The following is an 18,686-nucleotide window of genomic DNA, read 5'->3' as shown; positions in this document are numbered from 1 at the left end:
TGTAATTCCCCTGCTTAATATTCACAGGGACTACATTCGAACATTTTGTCAAAATTTATTCATTGGCATGCAAGGCTAATTTTTTTGTAGCCAACAATTTAGTGTTATCTCCCTTCCATTGATTTGCATTTTCACAACATTTTCATGCCTCATTCGTGATTCAATGTTTTTTGAGATAAAGAAGTACTACCACAAAGTACCGAATGAGTTGCCATTGGCAGCGGGGTACATTGCAGTGTACCTCACTTGTAAGTGGATTACATTGAAAATGATAGAAGAGCGCTTAACCAATCAGAAAATCAGATAAGTCTGATTAAATTTAATAAATACTTTTAGTTATGACAAAATGAAAATGGAAATAATATGTAGCACAAATGAAACATGAGAACAATTTAAAAAACAGAAATATCCCAAGATTTCTGATTGTGATGAAGTTTTCCAAATTCATGTCAAAATACCAGTTTTTTATCAGCGTATTGCAATAGGTATCGTTTTCATGTCTGAACTGGTAAATACTGATAAACTGGTTCAGTCCCTACAACATGGACTGAAACCCACAATCACAGGTTTTTCCTGGGGTGCACAAAGGATGCACAGCAGTTTACATCAACTAAGGCAACTGGGACACACTTTGTGATTTGGGGAGACTCCATTTCTGTTGACTTGATGAAAGTAAATGTAAGTGCCTTGTAACTGTATCTAAACAAGATATTTGAAAGGTAATCATTTACTTAAGATAGTATTATTTAATATATGTTTTTGCACCTGTGAAAATCCAGGTTAGAATTGGTCTTTAGCAACCTCTGCTTGTCATACATACGAACAGGATTAGGTGGCCAGACTTTCTGACTTGCTTGACATATCATTGTCTCCCATTTGTGTTGATCAATGCTCATGTTGTTAATCACTGGATTGTCCAGTTTAAACTTAATTAAACACTACCACCAGATAGCTTAGATATTGCTGAGTGTGGCATTAATTAATCAACAAACAATATCATATGCAGTAGCAAATAATAATCAAAGTAGGTTAGGTTTTTGAATGACATAACTCAAACTTGTAACTGTGAACTTGTCTGAGGTGAGTCTCATCCCTGTTTTCTGTCAGTTGATTAAATTATTGTTGGTTTGTTTGCAACATAGACATGATGTTTGCTTTGTGACAGTGTTTTGCAGATATTTGTGAAGTTTTGATAAATTGATGACACGATATTTGGTTTATGAATAGTTTTGATAATGGAAAATGAAGTATACTATTGATGGCAGCTTTCTTAGTCCTGTGCCCTTTATGCCTTACTGCTATACAAAAAATTGATGAACTATATAAGAATGTAATTGTACGTAGGACGTTATATTTTGAAACAAAATATTTTTTTTCCCTTCAATTTGAGCTGTCTGGATTAAATGGGATTCACAATATTAAAATACTGTCATCCAAAATACAACATGTGTCAGTTGCCTCCATAGGTTTGATATCAATATCATTTTGCACATCAAGCCATGGATAACAGTAGCAAGTACTGAATATTAATAAGGAAAACCATACAGTAGAAAATCTCTTCAAAATATCCTTTTTGATATCATGGGGCATTAACAGTTGTCCTTAGACTTAATCCCTGATTATTACTAACATGTTCATTTTTAGCCAGGCCTGTCAATGAATCAGTTGGAGGTGATTATTCTTGGCTGTCGTAGTGGAGAGTTTGTATCCAGGCAGATTGAAGCTGTTGCTGACACTGTACATATTCAACACCTCAAGGTAATTTCAAATCAGACTGAGTGCTTTAGTCTAGGCAGTATGGCTTGAAACTGTCACCTTTTCATGGCTTGAAACTGTGACCTTTTCAGACTATTAAATGATTTAAAGGAGCTCATAATTTAAAGATCAGTTGTCACATAGTTTATGACCAGCTCCATTCGTGAAAACAGAATGAAACTAATCATTGACCAGTCACTATCAGTTGAAACAAATATAAAATAAACTGCTGGGAGTGACAATGTCTCTTCTTATTGTTCCATGAATTGTTCAGCCTCAAGGCATAATGAATCCCAGAAGATCATGTTTTCTATTACCATTCATATACAAGTTAATGCCCAAATACAACCCATGTTTCTGAATCTACCTAAAAGATACAGAGAAGTTGGCCAAGTTTTTATTATGTAAGAAAAAACAATTTTGCCAGATTATCTATGAAGATTATTTCCTGCTTCCTAGCGTATTCTGTGTGTGACATTGACCCCCCAGCTGTATGGCAGTGAGGATGGTGTGCTGGATGTGTCCAGTCAAGGAAGTAGTATATCCTCCACCAGCATGATCTCAGGATTGGTGGATACTCTAACCCTTGATGCAGGTACTTTTGCTCAGTGGAGTGATTTTGATGGTGTTCAAAGTTAAGCATGAATGTCAAGGGTCCTCCTCAACTAAATGAAATAAATTCATTGATTAAGAGCATCCTCATATATATTTACTGAAGCAGTTAATGTCAAGGAGCCTTTAAGACCCTTAATTCTGAAATATACTGGACAAAAATAGGGACATTTGTAAATATTGAAATTATGAATAATGATGTATTTATTCATTGACACACTGATAAAATATCATTCATAAAAATACCAATATCCCTAGGTTATTTTGTCCAGTATACTATTTGGTATGACCCTGCTTGGTGGTAGCGTTCAACATGACACAGCCAAATACTTCCAGATTACCCATAAAGGAGCTTGTGTTCCAGATTGTCACTGCACATGCTCATGTTCTAAACAACTGAAATTAATGTAAGTCTTGCAGATTATCAATACATTTCATTCATGTGAACCACACATAGTGCTAGTGCCGCAGATGACCTTCACATGTGCTAGTGTTCAAAACAACCATTCTTAGTGCTTGTGTTCCTGATGAATCCACTTATTGACTTTGTGTTAATGTCCAGATTGACCTGTATTGTAAGTGCTAGTGTTCAGATGAACCTGGTTAGTGCTAATGTTCCAGATGAACCTGGTTAGTGCTAACGTTCCAGATAAACCTGGTTAGTGCTGATGTTCCAGATGAACCTAGTTAGTGATAGTGTTCTAGATGACTGCAGTTAGTGCTAGTGTTCCAGAGGAATGCAGTTAGTGCAAGTGTTCCAGAGGAATGTGGTTAGTGCAAGTTCAGATAAACCTAGTCAATGCAAGGACAATGTTAATGTTCAGTGCCACTTCCCCATGCTTTGTGCTAGCAATCCAGACAAGCCTATGTACTTCTAATTTTTAGGTGGCTCAAATTTGCCAAAGAAAGAGATTGTCCATCTTGAAATAAATCATGCAGTTCATAAAAACAAAATGTCTGTAACATTGTTTTAAGAAGTATTTTTGAAATGTATTATGTAGGCCAATAGTTTTTTCATCATCCCATCTTTTGTACACCTTACTTCCAGGGACGAAAGTCCCAGGACCTCCAGCTCTGGAGTACTGAATGGTTGGTTCCTTAGTGCTTGTGGATTAATTAGTACTCATTTTTAGGGCTGTGCTAAAGTGGTCCTGTATTTATCTGCTATTTATTGATATTATTTCATTTTTTCGTTTTCAAGCTTATGTAATCAAGAATCAAGAATTGATACGTCAATGAGAAATGTTTTGTCACCTTTGTCATTTAATTTTTCTGAGATCGTGTGAGTCTGCAGAATTTCTTCCATGGTTGGCTGATGGATTGTGGCAGTGACAGTGAACACCTCCACATTGTGCTGCCATCCAAGAACTCAGGTTAGGACAACTTCACTAGTAGTTCAATGTACAGACTTGGACCTCTCATGATTTTATGACTGCTTCACACCTTTAAAAATATTTCTTTTGTAAAAATGTAGTTGCTATTTTTGTCACAACCACTCACAAAATGTCTTTTCCAAGGACAATAATAGCATTAATCTTTATCTTGCAAGCATAATTCTTGGTGAGGACACTGATCAGAATTGTCTATAGAACAGAGGCAATGTAACGCTTAAATATATAGCATCAAATGTTTCTCCACATGGTCTTTATTTGGATATTGAAATACAAACACTAATTAGCAACTGTGAGAAATTAGAAGCAAAGGAAAGACCATTTATGAAACAGCATGAATTATGTATTAAAAAAATGTTTCTCGTGGCATTTTTTAGCCTAATTGGTTTAAGGTGCCCCAGGCAGTGACTACTAGCAACAGTAACATAAGTTTTGTTTACAAATACTCCCCTGCCTCCTTACCCCACCAAACAGTAAAAGTCCAACAATAGCAGCCATACATCATTTGTTCCCACAGCATCACCATCTAGCACCACCATGATGTCATGTTTTATCACACTTGATGTCACATCTTTCCGCTGGGAAAAACTCTTAAGTAGGTTGCGTCTTTTCCACACTGAACAACATTGTGCATACTTGTATTAAGTTGTTTTATATGTATCGTTCTCATTGCTGTTATGTTAGCTCATTTAGATTTGGTATGATGGGCCTGTTGCAGACTGGGTCAGTCGTCAAACACTGGTTGGGTGTTGGCATTGTTGCCCGCTAACTGCAGCAGGAAACAATAATTCTTCTGCCCAGTGTTTCCGTGCAGCGAATGATAGTATCATTACTTGGATCCTGTCTGCCAAGCACTGCCGAAGGGCAGCTTGACCCACACTAGAGTAAAGATTTTTTTCTTTATGATTTTTGCAAAAAAAATATATCCAAAACAGTAACTCTTGAAGCTGTAAAGCATTGTCAAATACTGATGAGAGACACTGGCCAAACATGATCAAAGCACATCAGAAATATGACGATATGCAGAAACATCTCACCTTCTTTCTTTAACACTGTAGCAAGCTGATTAATCAAAATGATGGCTTTTGGATCTCAGGTATACATCTTTGACAGGTGGCCAATATTACATTTGAAGGATGAAGATAATCCAGAATCAGCTTTTACTCAAGCAGATAATGAAGTCCCTTCCCAACTTGGCTTCAAGTTTTCCTTAAATATTTGTGAAATGTTTAAGTTTTTCAATTCTAAATATCTTGGTTATACATGAATACATGTTCACAACAAACTTGGAGAATTCACCTACAACACCAAGCAAGTTCACAAAGTCTTTAAAGATCACATTTACTAAAGGGTGTACAAATGCATCAGTCATTTATTAACATTTTTATATATGAAACTCTGTCATTAAAACTACTCATTTCGACATTCAATGACATTGAATCGACCATTTTAACAAAAGTGCACAATTTTCTCCCGGAAACGAAATTTCAGTCAATCAGAGGGGCGCGCCTCCGTGACATAATATAAGGTATACCTATGTGGGTTGCTGTGGTTTCTTATCTATATTTCTGAGCATAGATTATCTTGTTAGTTGTTTTGAAAAATTAAAGCTCTATGTTATAACAATCTACTGCCATTTAATCTTGTCACCTGCTTTGTTTGTTTTCCAAGATACAACATGTTTGCTTAGACGATTCTGTCAAAATCGCTTGTCAGAATGTTTATAAATCGTTCTTGTAGTTCTGTTACAAACGATGTTATGCAAAATCTTTTTGGTCATGATTCAAAAATATATATAACTACGTGTAGGAAGTAGTTTTGATCTTTTAACTTGATAAAACAAACCTTAATCTGATTCTCAAACTGACTAGACCGTGAAGCCACGATTTTAAAAATGGTGGCGCCTTGGCATGAACATCTGCCAGTCTAAGTATAAATGATATTTAGGATTATTTTCACCGAGTTACAATATCTAAACTACTTTGTACTGGTAGTAAAATAATGTATTTGATCGATGGACAATAGGATTTTGCATGACATTGCTTATAATATAGCAATTTCACTCTTGGAAGCAAGGTGGGTGTAAATATTATTGTCACTTCAACCACAACTTCGCTTCCGAGGAAGAAATCGCTATGTAACAAGTTGCGTCATACAAAATCCTTTTGTTCATCAATCGTTTACTACAACTAGTAAGCGATTTCAATTTTTTTTATTCAATGAAAACATATCTACTTAGCATCTATCTTGGAAGGGAGATACGTGTCAAACCACCCGATTTAATACATATATGGTGACACCATCACCCAACACCAGAGACAATGACTCGGCATGTCTTTGTTGAGGTAGGAAGTCAGCATATTGACGAGCTTGTTACACATTTTATATATAACTAATAGAAAATCCCTCCTCACCTCACTGCAGGGTTCTGGCAACAGAGTTACTTGACCTGTCTGTGGACTTGTTGGCAGGCTTTTTGGTAACTTTTAATCACATTTTTAAAGAATGAATTTGGTGTTTCGCTCAAGACTAACCATAGGTCATTCATATGCAATGGTTATTCATTCTTTAAGTATTTAAAGATCAATACGAAAGTTATTGAGATATCAATGAAAGACACTAAAACCTTACATATTTCTTTGATAAGTATGAAACAATAAGTAGTAAATTGTAGGAATAATTGTTGAATTAAGAGAGTATTCAGTGATTGCGTGGTTATTATTAAACCAATGTTGCAGTCTTATCGGAATCTTGCATTATAAGGCTTTTTACTTTAAGGTAAAAAATGTTTATCTTTTTTTTTTTACATGACTGATGAAATTTTAAAAGAGTATTATTTTTCCTTATCGTGACTCATGCTTATTACGCTTATCTCCTCCCCCCCATCCGAAGATAGAGGAATACTTGAAATCCCCTTAAGTTCACTTCCAATTGAAGCGGACACTCCCATCTGGACCCTCCCCTTCCCACCAACATGTTGACATGAACAGCCATGCTTGCCACTCTCTCCTTCATTGCCCAGTGATGATGATTGGAGGCACTTTGGGTCCCAATATGGCGATAGTTTTTTGCTTTAATTTCGGTCCTGTAATCTAAATTAGGTCGTATTTGGTTTATGAATTGTAATTACTTTTGTCTTTATGCAAAATTTATAAATTTTCTTGTTTTGGACACATTTCTATTTGTCAACTTGGACTTGGTGTAAGCTGATGAAATCGTCTTCCCAGGGTAAATTACATCTGTCGGTGGTTGATACGCATGTAATATGTCCTTCATGCAAACCTATTAGTTCTTCCACTGTTCGCTGTGAACTTTGCAAGAATTTATCTGATTCAGAATTTGCATTCTATTTATATTCTATATTTATATTTATAGGCTCTCACTAGTCATGTCTAATTCAGTTGATTCTGCGGCTTGTAACCGCATGTATTTAACTGCTGACATTCATCATTCTAGGTCGTCTACTATGCTGCATGCTTCAGAGAGTCTACTATCTTCGCAGACGTCTACACTCAATACGTCAGATGCTTCTGTGGATCAACTGCCGCTACTTGCACCTTACTCACTGGACACTGCCTCTTCATGCTACAGGTCACATATGATGAACTTGATGGATCGCTGTTTTCAAGAGGAATGGAAATGCCAATCAGAAGCTACAACTACAGTCACCCTGCGTGACAATTCATCAGCTGCAATAGGTCCATCATTGTATGCATGCTTTCATTCTCAGAAATCACTGCCATCAGATGTATCCTCACGTCCCAGTATGGATGATATTCCTTCCATCGACTCATCGAGTGCTGGCACACATAGATCTTGCTACAGCTACATCCCCTGTTTGTTGGAGACGCTTTTTTTAACAGATATGGACTCACATAGAAAAGAGCGAAGACACTCACTGAATGGTAGTCAGTCAAGGGATGCACATAGACAGGAGGACCACAATGACACTCTGCATCCACTCGTGGAAGGACAGAGATGGACATGATCGATCTCCGTCACCTGAGGAAGCCCTCAGTCTTCTCAGACTCAGTGATTACATCGTGGATCATGAACGGTTTGGACTTAGTCTCCCCATTGAAAGACTCCAATGAGGCTCATACCTGTATGATGAGTAACAAGGTTACAGACTTTTTGATGTTTCCACCTGTTGTACCAATATCTACTATCCTGGAAATTTTTTCTACAGCCTTTCAAGCGGCGACTAAGTATCAGTGACAACACATGCTGGCCTTCAGCGCTTGCCGATTCCCACTTCATCATAAGGAGCCCTTTATGAAAGTAAAGTAGATGAATCATACAAGGTCAGTGAGACTTGCAACAGATCCTACAAGGTGGAGGATTAGCGACTGGCTCAGCTGGATACAACCCCACTCGGTGTACCTTCTATGGACTCACCTGTTCCAGAGCTGTAAATGAGGCTCTCATCTCAAGTTAAGAACCTAGAGAATGAAGAAGAAAGGATGATCCTCTCTGCACTTATCACCCAGAAGAAGGATCAACAATTCATTTCAGTGCATCTAGCCTCGATGTCTGCGGGATTGAATATACTATGCTGACAGGGTCTACTATCAGAGTCATCTTGGGGAGCCAGCTTTACTAAACGCTTGTATAGATCTCTATTTGATGGCAGAATTGTGGACGTTGGTAAATCCGTCACATGGGACTCCAGGGAAGTAATGATGATAAAGTTGATTGACACTTTGACTACTGTCTTCAAGCAAACTTCTTAGCGTTACTACAGAAAATCAAAGTTCTCCTGGGTTCAGAGAGCAAGAGACAAGAAGTACAATGCTTGCGACGGCAAGTGCTTTTTGCGGTCCCATGGAACAGGACATTCTGCCAGGTGTGCTAAAGGGGAAAGCGCTGAAGATCAGGTTTGTAACGACTGGTGCCTTCCATCCCCAGCTGTTCCCATACAACCTTCATGAGTGGTTGGACGTCTACATTGCTACTGGAGAATTTGGGTACTTCTCAACAATGATTACATCATGAGCATTCTACAAGGTGGCTGAAAGATCCCACAACACCACCGCTTACAGGAGACCCAGCACTCTTCGTGTATGCCAGGGATCAATGCGACAAACATATCATCTCTTCTAGGGAAAGGTGTAGTCAGACAACTACACTTGGATTGACTGACACCCATATTCTACTCCCCAATTTTCTTGTACCCAAAAATAACTCGACTCATCTGCAACATGAAGGAGTTCAACAAGGATTTCTACTGAAACCAGAATGTTTCAGAATACTCCATCTACCACAACTGCGGTATCTCATCTGTCCAGCATTGATATAGCCAGCATCGATCTACAAGATGCCTACTGGCACATCCTGATACATCCGGACTCCAGGAAATAACTGTGCTTCCTATTCAACGGTCAGCACTACCAGTGGACGGTACCACCGTTTGGAATATCTTCGGCCCTGTGGCAATTTACTGAGGTCACCAAGCCAGTAGTCACCTACCTATATCAACGAGGACTTCACAGCGCCTTTTACGTGGATGTCTGCATTCAAGCTCATCATGTCAACTGAGACTACAGTTAGACTTCACCATCAGGCTGGTAACTCAACTTGATTGACTTGTGAATCTACTGAAATCGGAATTGGAGCTGCAGACAGATCTTCAATTCCTCAGGAATCAACTCATCACTCCATTGAACCGCATTGTCGTCCCAGAGAATCGGTGGGCCAAAATTCAAGCCAGAACATGCTCTACTCTTTCTGTTACCACTTTGACAGTGGCAATGTCTACTTGGTCTGCTCAAGAGAGATTGTTTCCCAGTACTCATCGCAGAACTAGGACACCAACAGTACTTATCGAAGATCTAGGACAACCAACGCTGCAACTGCCAGAGTGGAAGAACCTACTCATCCATTTGCACACCAAACAAGCACATGGCAACCCAACATCATTCCAGCTTCATGTATGGATTTTATCAAAGCCTGCTTGAAACATTGAGGATATTCTACTAGAGTGCCGAAGGCAGTCACCCTATCTCTACGTAGATCTACCTACACATTATATGATGATAAATGGATGTGGTTTGAAACATACACCAGAAAGAAAGGCTTCACTGCAATGAAGACCACACATCCTCAAATAACAGACTACTTATGTCATCTAAGACATACCAGAGGTCTCAGTGGTTCTACACTCTTGACATACTCGGTAGTAGTCAGGTCTGTGATCAGCATGAAAACGGGGATCAAACTGACTAAAGTACCTGAACTACTCGCCTTCACATGCTTGTTTAAGCTTGAAGACCAACAATGCAGATTTAAGGCCCCAGCCTGGGGAATACTACAGCACCTCACAATTGATGTCTACGAGCCACTAGACCGGACATCGCTTGAATTATTGACTCAGAAAACGCTGTTTCTACTCGCTCTAGCAACAGCGACACTGATGTCAGAAATACATGCTCTGGACTTCAGTTGCACACAGTTCGACTCCAGTCATCTTGAGATTGTACATCTAGGAGTGAGATGGGATTTATTGCCAAAAGTCAACTGCTTGGACAACCAGACAGACAGTACCACATCCCAGCATTATCTGCAGCCCTCAGGCTGGTTGAAAATATATCTACAACATACTAAGACAAGGCAACAACGTTTCAAATGCGTATTCATCCCAATATCTACTGAGACACCTACAGAAGTATCCCACAACACTATATCAGTGTGGATGAGAGCCGTTGTACTACGGGCCCAGCAGGACTCAAGTCTCCGCTAGTGTCCAGTCCACACAAACTGAGAGCTCTGGCGTCAACAGTCCCTCTACATGGAAACTGCATGTTATTTGCTATAATGGAGGGTTGCTTTTGGAAATCAAATACAGTGTTTGACAAACCACTACCTACGGGACATCTCCATGGAGGACATCACTGGCATTCACCAATTTGGGCCACAACAACTAACGGTTCCACAAAGGTGCCGAGTTTCACTCACCCTTTTATCATGTGACTTGCTGAGACCAAGATGCTCTGCAGAGTATAATAGGTGAGAGTCCAACTCAAGCCTTGAACAGGTTAGCATGAGTGATTATGACCCTCTACTCATAATGAAGATACTTGTACATGAATAAGGGTCACGACTGGCCTATTACAATAATCCTGTATACGGATGTATGCACTTTGCAATCACATGCTGCAACCCCTGCATCAGCAACATGGATAGCTTGTTCATAACGTCATTAAGAAAGAGACAGAGGGAAATCATTTGTTAGCTATGATAGGGTGTACTGTAGAGCCAATTGTGCACAGGGCTTGTCATATAACCGGGTGTATGGGGTTGCAAGGAAATTTACGGTGGGGATTGTCTCAAAACCAATAACCAATAATAAGCCAGGTAGGAAACACAAGCTGGATAGTTTTGATAAATGTGTTATTCGACGAGCAGTCCTGAAGTTGTATGAACGGAAAATACCACCAACCTGTGCCAAAATACAAGAGGCAATAAAAGACACCATAAACGTGTCATGTCCAATGTTATCCATTGCACTAGTAGAAATGGGGTTCAAATATACGAAATGCATGGATGATAGACATGTCTTTAGAGAAATATATTCCATTGTGCCTATGTGGGCATTGTGTCGAAGGTCCATTGAGGAATATCGAATCCAAGGTTTTCAGTGTGTTTATCTTGACGAAATGTGGGTGAACAAAAACAACTCAGCTGATCGTATGTGGTTACCGTCAAGATAACGCGGATGCACCTGCACTGCCATCAGGAAAGGGCAAGCGCCTGGTCGTCCTTCACGCAGGCAGTTCTGACAAGGGTTTGATAGGTGGGTGTGATCTTGTATTCGAGGCAAAGCACACAGACGGGGATTATCACCATGAAATCATTGGTGAGGTATTCTTGGACTGGTTTGAACACCAACTGTTGCCCTGCCTAGACAAACCCAGTGTATTATGGATAATGCAAGATGATTCAGCTGATGACACAAGTACTGATGATGACACCAAGCATTCCAGGTCAACTCTACATCTGAAGTCGTCACCATAATGTAGTTTGACCTGCACACTATGATAAGTGAACACATCAGTTCTTTTCCTGTCATTAATCTGTAAGTCAGTTTAATATATACCAGCACAACACAAAACAATGGAAATACATGTAATTCAAAACTAAACAAAGCATTACATTTCGACACTGCTACACTTATCTATAACATACATTGTCAGCAGTATAACGCTATGTTACAGTTCACCATGCACTCACACTATCATCTCCTGAAATTATTTATGTGCGTGCGCAAGGTGTTCTGTATTCTTGTATAATGATCAACTACCTTATGAGATGACCCCTTCCCATGCAATGCATGAAAGTCTCTGTGACTGGGTCATGTTATGGTCTGTTTCATACAACCGTGTACATTGATGATTTTTTTCTATGGTTTCTGATTTTTTAATGGTAAACCAGGACTTATCTGTTAACAGTCTCCCAAACAACTGTTGCTCAATACAGGCAATGCTTGGTTTATATGCGATATGTGGTATGAAACACTTTCCTATTTATATTATTATAGAATGAGCGCTAAAAACCATTTTTGTAGTATTGTTTACATTACTTTAGTATCAGATACTCAAGCCTGGGCAACAAGCAATGAAAATGTCATGAGAAGGACAAAAAGCATATGTGTTCCCGCCTCCAGTTCTACCACCTCAAGTAGTATTGTAGATCAAGCAGACCTGATTGCTGCATTTGATTTTGGCCACAGCCAACTGGTCAGAGTCTTGTTTCCGGATGTAATACAAGAACTCGGAAGTTCATCCTTAAAACTACTGGAGAGGCCAAAACCTGCATGTGCATCCGCACACCAAGCAAATTCACGGAAACCTGCTGACATTCCAGCTACACAACTAGCACTTTATCAAGACTTGCTTGAAGAAAAGACGGTACTCTGCCAGAGCAGTGAAAGCACTGTAACCCTAACCCTATGCAGATCAACTCACAACTTGTACAACGACATAATTTACACAGTAATCAGTGGAAAAAGGCTTCACAGCAATGAAAGCAACTCATCCCCAAGTGGCAGAATATCTATGTCTCCTTAGATATACAAGGTATTTGAAAGGTTCAGTACTATCCACATACCTGGCAGCGGTCACTACAGTCGTCACGATGAAGACGGGCATCAAGCTGAACAAAGTGCGAGAACAACTTGCTCTATGACGTTCGTTCAAGCTGGAAGACCAGCAGAAGAAATTCAGTGCACCCTTCTGGCATCTGAACAAAGTTCTACAACATCTCACAAGTGATGTCTACGAACCACTAGAGCAGACTACTTTCAGGCTACTCACCCAGAATACTTTGTTCCTCTTCGCCATAGCCTCAGCAGCTTGGATGTCAGGGATACATTCTCTCTGCATGGAAACTGCTCCTCAATATCATCTATAACTGAAGGCTGCTTTTGGAAATTGGACACAATGTTTGCTAACCACTACCTCACAGACATCGCCAATGAAGACATCTCTGGCATTCACCAGTTTGGGTTCCTCGTTGTAGCACAATAACTAACAGTTCCACAAAAGCGCAGAGGTGAAAATCTCACCCTTGTTGATAACCTTCACTATGGTGAGTTTTGGTGGAGAGTCCATGCGCACCATCTAGACCTGACAAGCATGAGTGATTAAGACTCTATAAGGGTGATGATCTTTGCTGTACTCAAGGAGTCACAACTCATTTGTGGTAATGATCTTATCATAATCTATGAGTTGTTTTAGATAACTAGTAAGAAGATACTGAAGTATGTCTAAAATCCACATGAAATGACAAGATTCACTTGTCTTAAAGAAGATATGACAAGATGTGGTCTCACCCCAGAGCTGACACCCGAAGAACAGGATCCATGAAGTGCCATTATGCTGTTTCCATTTGTGGGTACATATCAAAGGACAACTGATGAATACCCACCACCGTTTTTGTTGGATTTTAAAAGTATAACAAGCATGAGTCAGGATAAGGAAAAACATGTCATTTGTAAAGTAAAATTGATGTTTTATACTTATCCTGACACATGGTGTCAAGCCCTCCCATCCTCCCCACAGGAGGCACTTCAGGTTTCCCAGCTAACCCAAGTGAAAGGGCTTATTCAGCAGAGAGAGTGACAAGCATGGCAAGTCAAATGACTGTTTGGGCAGGAAAGGGGTTTAAAGGAGGCATCTTGTGGGTGAGTGAACTGTTATGTCCCCTTCAAGGGAACAGCAAGGGATTTATTGTTCAACTATCATTCATATAGAAAAAGAAGGTAAGCATAATAAGCATGTGATGACCAACACATGCTGGTGTGTGAGTTGTGACTTGCAGCCACAGTTTATTAATACATAATCTGTTTTGGTTTCACTCTGTAACATGATAATAAGAATATTCAATAAGTTATGTCACATAATTATATACTAATACAGTTGATTACACACAACAGTCATTTACTGATAATGGTACCAGTCACAATATATCCAATGCATAAATTCCAAATGGACATAAACATAAGAGTCTGTACAACCCTCTGGGCTGAGGGCTATAGCTGACCTGTGTTGGGAGTCTAAACCCTACTGATGGACAGACGGAGGTGGAGAGTATTTAACTACAATTGAAACAATACAAAGATTATGATTTCTTGACTGATACAAAAGTGGGTGTAAGCTACGATAGCCAATGAAATGCAGGATAAACAAAATGGGATGTGTCCTACCAGAACAACTGCAGTGACCAGACAGGGGAAGTACTTAATCTTTTAATCCTATTCTGAGTGGCATTAATCTTGCTGGCACAATTACTTGATGCTTGCTTGCTTACTCTGGGCTGGATCTTAATGACCCTTAACTGGTGTTTGCACGATGTTATTTTACTGTAGGTGATGGCATGTTTACATCATCAAAGCAAGTTTATTAAACAGTCTAGACATAACCCTTGTCTTAGTGAATGGTTTGTCTTATTCTGTTCACCTCAGGCTAGGATTTTAACTCTGGAGCATCTATGAACTTATATAGTCATAACTTATATCTTTTTCAATATAATGTCTGTGAGATGAGGTTTACTACTTTTGACTGGTGTCTTTCTCTAGGCTTTTTCTGATACATGATGAAACTAATATTCTGTATATATATTTTCCTAATATTTGAATGCTAATGTATTGCTTGGACTGGTTACAATTAATACTGAATTTTGGTATGAATTGTTATTTCATGACAATATTATATATGCAGTCATGTACTATGACATGAAACACCAGCATCAAGTTATCATAATATAAATCATGATAGGGAACACATGTATCTAGACATATTTAAGCATATTGTAGACAAGTGATGAAGTAGTGCCGACCTTAGATCATATTCTTGATGCACGTCCCATCTGAAACAGAGAGAAGTTGCAGCCAGACAATAATGGAGAGCAGAAATTAGCCGACCGTCAAATAAGGAAAAATGCCATGAAAAGTGCTTCTCGTATGGCTGTATGTGGTGCTGATGTTAGTAAAAAGGAAACATACAACTTTAAACTAACCAGAGATCAAATAATAGCTTGCTCTATGTGAGTTGTGAACATTAGAACACAAAAGAGCCAAGGTCCAGGTTGGGGCAATCAACCTAGATACAAATACCATACATACAATAAAAAAATCTACTCCAATAAAACCACAACCAAACTGTTTAAAGACTGATACCGTATTTACACAAATAAATAAAACATAAAGATATGATTCTGCCACAAGGATTGTATAAAATATAAATTCTACTTTAAGGATTATGTTTTTATCTGTGTGCTTGTTAATAGTATTACAACAAGATAAAACATAAGTATACTTGAATTACTGAAGGCTTGACACTCTAATCCATCATTCTTCAAAACGTTTGACATTGATCATTTAATTCACTAAAATACATCATTTTAGGACAAACTGAGGTTAACATGTATCTGAATAGATTGTAAAACATGATTTACAAAAACAAATTTGGGAAACTTTTTCATAGAGAGTCTCAGGAAACAGAAGGGAAATTCATCAGAACAACACAGTATTATTCTGCTACAGCAGCAGTTACAAGTGCTCTTCATAAACTGTAAATGTCATACGATGCTTTCAGGCTATAAACATATCCATGCCACACTTTGCAGCCAAGACCCATTGGTATTTCTGTGAGAATGCTCTTAATGTGTGACTTCATTGTTTGCACCATATTCATTAATAATTTATTGATGGCTGCTTCCTTCGTCAGACAAGCGATTAATTCTAGCCATTTCAGCGCTCATTGTTTGTTGTCATTCTAATATAAATGTTTATCAGTTTTATTAATGAATGATTATTTGCCTATCCCTTGTACTGTCTGATTGCACATTGATCATGTCAAATGATGTCATTTCCTATCATGACTGCTACATTTTATCATCAGCTGCAAGTTGTAAATGGTAAAGTTGCAGTGAATCTACTATGAGGCAAATATGATGCATGCGATGAATATTGGGTAATGAATTTCTCTATTGGGTAATAACAAGAAGTCAGCAGTGGATGTATCAATCAATAAATTTAAGGAAACATTGACAAATAATTATTTGATATGTTTTATTCATGCCAACAGTGTTACCTTATGATGACAATGACCAGTGACCACAAATTAAATATATAAGACTGGTGGCAATTTTCTGCCTGGCTTGGATGTAATCCATTCCATATTTTGTATTTTGATACGAGAGATACCAAAGTCAAGTTTGATACCACTTTGATACCAAGTCAAGTGATCCAACAGTCAGATCAAACCTTTGTACCTGTAAAATTCCTGTAAAATTAGTCTGTTGCTGTGCAGCATGATCATGTGCTGGAAAATGAGATAGATGCATTTATTTTAATGTTTGCAAACATACTCAGTGTTTTTTCAACTCTCAACATATTTTGGTAATTACAGATAATAGTAATAGGTTGATGAGCAAGGCATTTTATTGAGATATTTTAAGTAAATATGTTGAGAATACTAAATGATGTTCCTTGTAATACTATGTTTACAAAACAAGTGATTGGTTTGGTATCTAATGAGCGAAAGTTTGATGAATATAGTACATGTATTGCATGGGACATAGTTTAGTATTTTATTTATTGCTCTCCCAACATCATTGAAATAATACTGTGCAAAGTATTCTTTCCTAAGAATTAAATGAGTGTGATGATCTCTACTTTCTGCAAGTCAAGCAAGGTTTATTGTAACAGAGGTATTAGTATTGTGACATAACTGTAAATCCCTACACATGGCATGAAACAGTGATATCTTCAACACGTAAGTAATAAATGTGATTATCATATTCAACGATAGGATTATGGAAGTGTGAGATTAGATGAGATATCGCTAGTTTGCATTGGTTACTATCATCAAGGAGCTAGTGTCATTTAGTTGTTGATTAACAATTCAGGTTAATGGTGAATGGTGTTTCAGATGGCTCAAGACTTGTGGTGAAGTGTGATCTACACGAAAGAATCCTCAACCCAGCACAGCTTCCATACAACACAGCATTTGTAAGGACACTTGCAACTTTACTTAATAATGTTGTTGTTTACACTACACTGCAGTTGTAGGGTCATCTACAGCGTAACTACATAATACTGACCTCCACGCCACACAGTATTTGTAAGGGGCACCTGCAACTTTACTGCATAATGTTGTTGTTTACACTACACAGTAGTTGTAGGGACATCTGCAACTTTACTGCATGTAGTTGTCTTTCATATCCACACAGCATTTGTAAGACAACTTCCTGCTATTCTGCATTTTTATGGAACACCAGCAGTATTATTTTGTAAAGTTGCCGTTCATACAAAACAGCATTTAAAGGAGCATGTGGCATGTACTACCTTCAGGCATGTACTTGTCATCCATGCAACACAGTATTTGATTGACAACTGCAGCCATGCTGCATATAGTTATTCATAGAAGCAGTATAAGGAGTTTTCATTCCTCAATTCTGTGCCACTTTTTATCCCCCCTGCATGTAATGCAGAGGGATATAGTCAACGCCTTGTCTGTCTGTCCGTCCGCCCACCCGTAATCATTTTGTTTCCAGAGCATAACTCAAAAACTGTTTAGTATTTTTAGACCAAAATTGGTAGATATAATAATCTGAACCTTTTGCTATGTACAGATTTTTGGTAATTTTTATCCCCCGGCATGTATTGCAGGGGCATATAGTCGATGCCTCGTCTGTCCATCCGTCCGTCCGTAATCATTTTTGTTTCTGGAGCATAACTCAGAAACCATTCAATATTTTTAGACCAAACTTGATAGATATAGTAATCTCAGCCTATGGTTGTGCCTTTTGCTATTTACAGACTTTTGGCATTTATATTTTTTTTGTTTTTCCATGAAACATTTTGGTGTTACTCTAATGGTGGGGTGGGCTTAGTTTCCGGAGCAGAACTGCAAAACCGTTCAATATTTTTCTGCAAAACTTGGTAGATATATCAGTCAAAAGTTGAAGTGGTGCCTTTTGGTATTTACAGGTTTTTGTAATTTATTATTTTCTCGGTTTCCATGGAAACGTTTCTTACTTAGTCTCAAAATGGAGGGATGGGCTTCGTTTCCCGAGCACAGCTCAAAAACCATTCAATATTTTTCTGCAAAACTTGGTAGATATATGAGTCTGAACCTGTGGTGGTGCCTTTTTCTATGTACAGTTTTTTGTGATTTATCATTTTCTTGGTTTTCATGGAAACGTTTCAGACTTAGTCTCAAAAGTGAGAGGTGTGTTTCGTTTCTGGAGCAGAACTCTAAAACGTCTAAATATCTGTCAGTAAAACTTGGTAGATATGTGTGGCAGACCCCTGAGTGGTGCCTTTTGGTATTTACAGGTTTTTCTGATTTATCATTTTCTTGGTTCCATGGAAATGTTTTTGACTTAGTCTCTAAATGGAGGTATGGGCTTCGTTTGCTATGTACA

At 38.4% G+C, this 18,686-nt stretch overlaps 1 protein-coding gene across 1 annotated transcript in view; it reads left to right on the top strand.

Moving 5' to 3' along the window:
- The window catches only part of LOC137260790 (meiosis 1 arrest protein-like), a 72,011-nt gene that overhangs the window by 7,155 nt on the left and 46,170 nt on the right, over positions 1 to 18,686 (top strand). The window contains exons 4-7 of the mRNA XM_067798358.1: positions 1,645 to 1,758; positions 2,215 to 2,350; positions 3,645 to 3,740; positions 17,189 to 17,268. Of these exons, the coding sequence (XP_067654459.1) occupies positions 1,645 to 1,758; positions 2,215 to 2,350; positions 3,645 to 3,740; positions 17,189 to 17,268 (426 nt within the window). The remainder of the gene's footprint in view (positions 1 to 1,644; positions 1,759 to 2,214; positions 2,351 to 3,644; positions 3,741 to 17,188; positions 17,269 to 18,686) is intronic.

This window comes from Haliotis asinina, chromosome 14 (assembly GCF_037392515.1).
Source record: "Haliotis asinina isolate JCU_RB_2024 chromosome 14, JCU_Hal_asi_v2, whole genome shotgun sequence".
Lineage (NCBI taxonomy): Eukaryota > Metazoa > Mollusca > Gastropoda > Lepetellida > Haliotidae > Haliotis > Haliotis asinina.
This window is presented reverse-complemented; position numbering and strand designations above follow the sequence as displayed.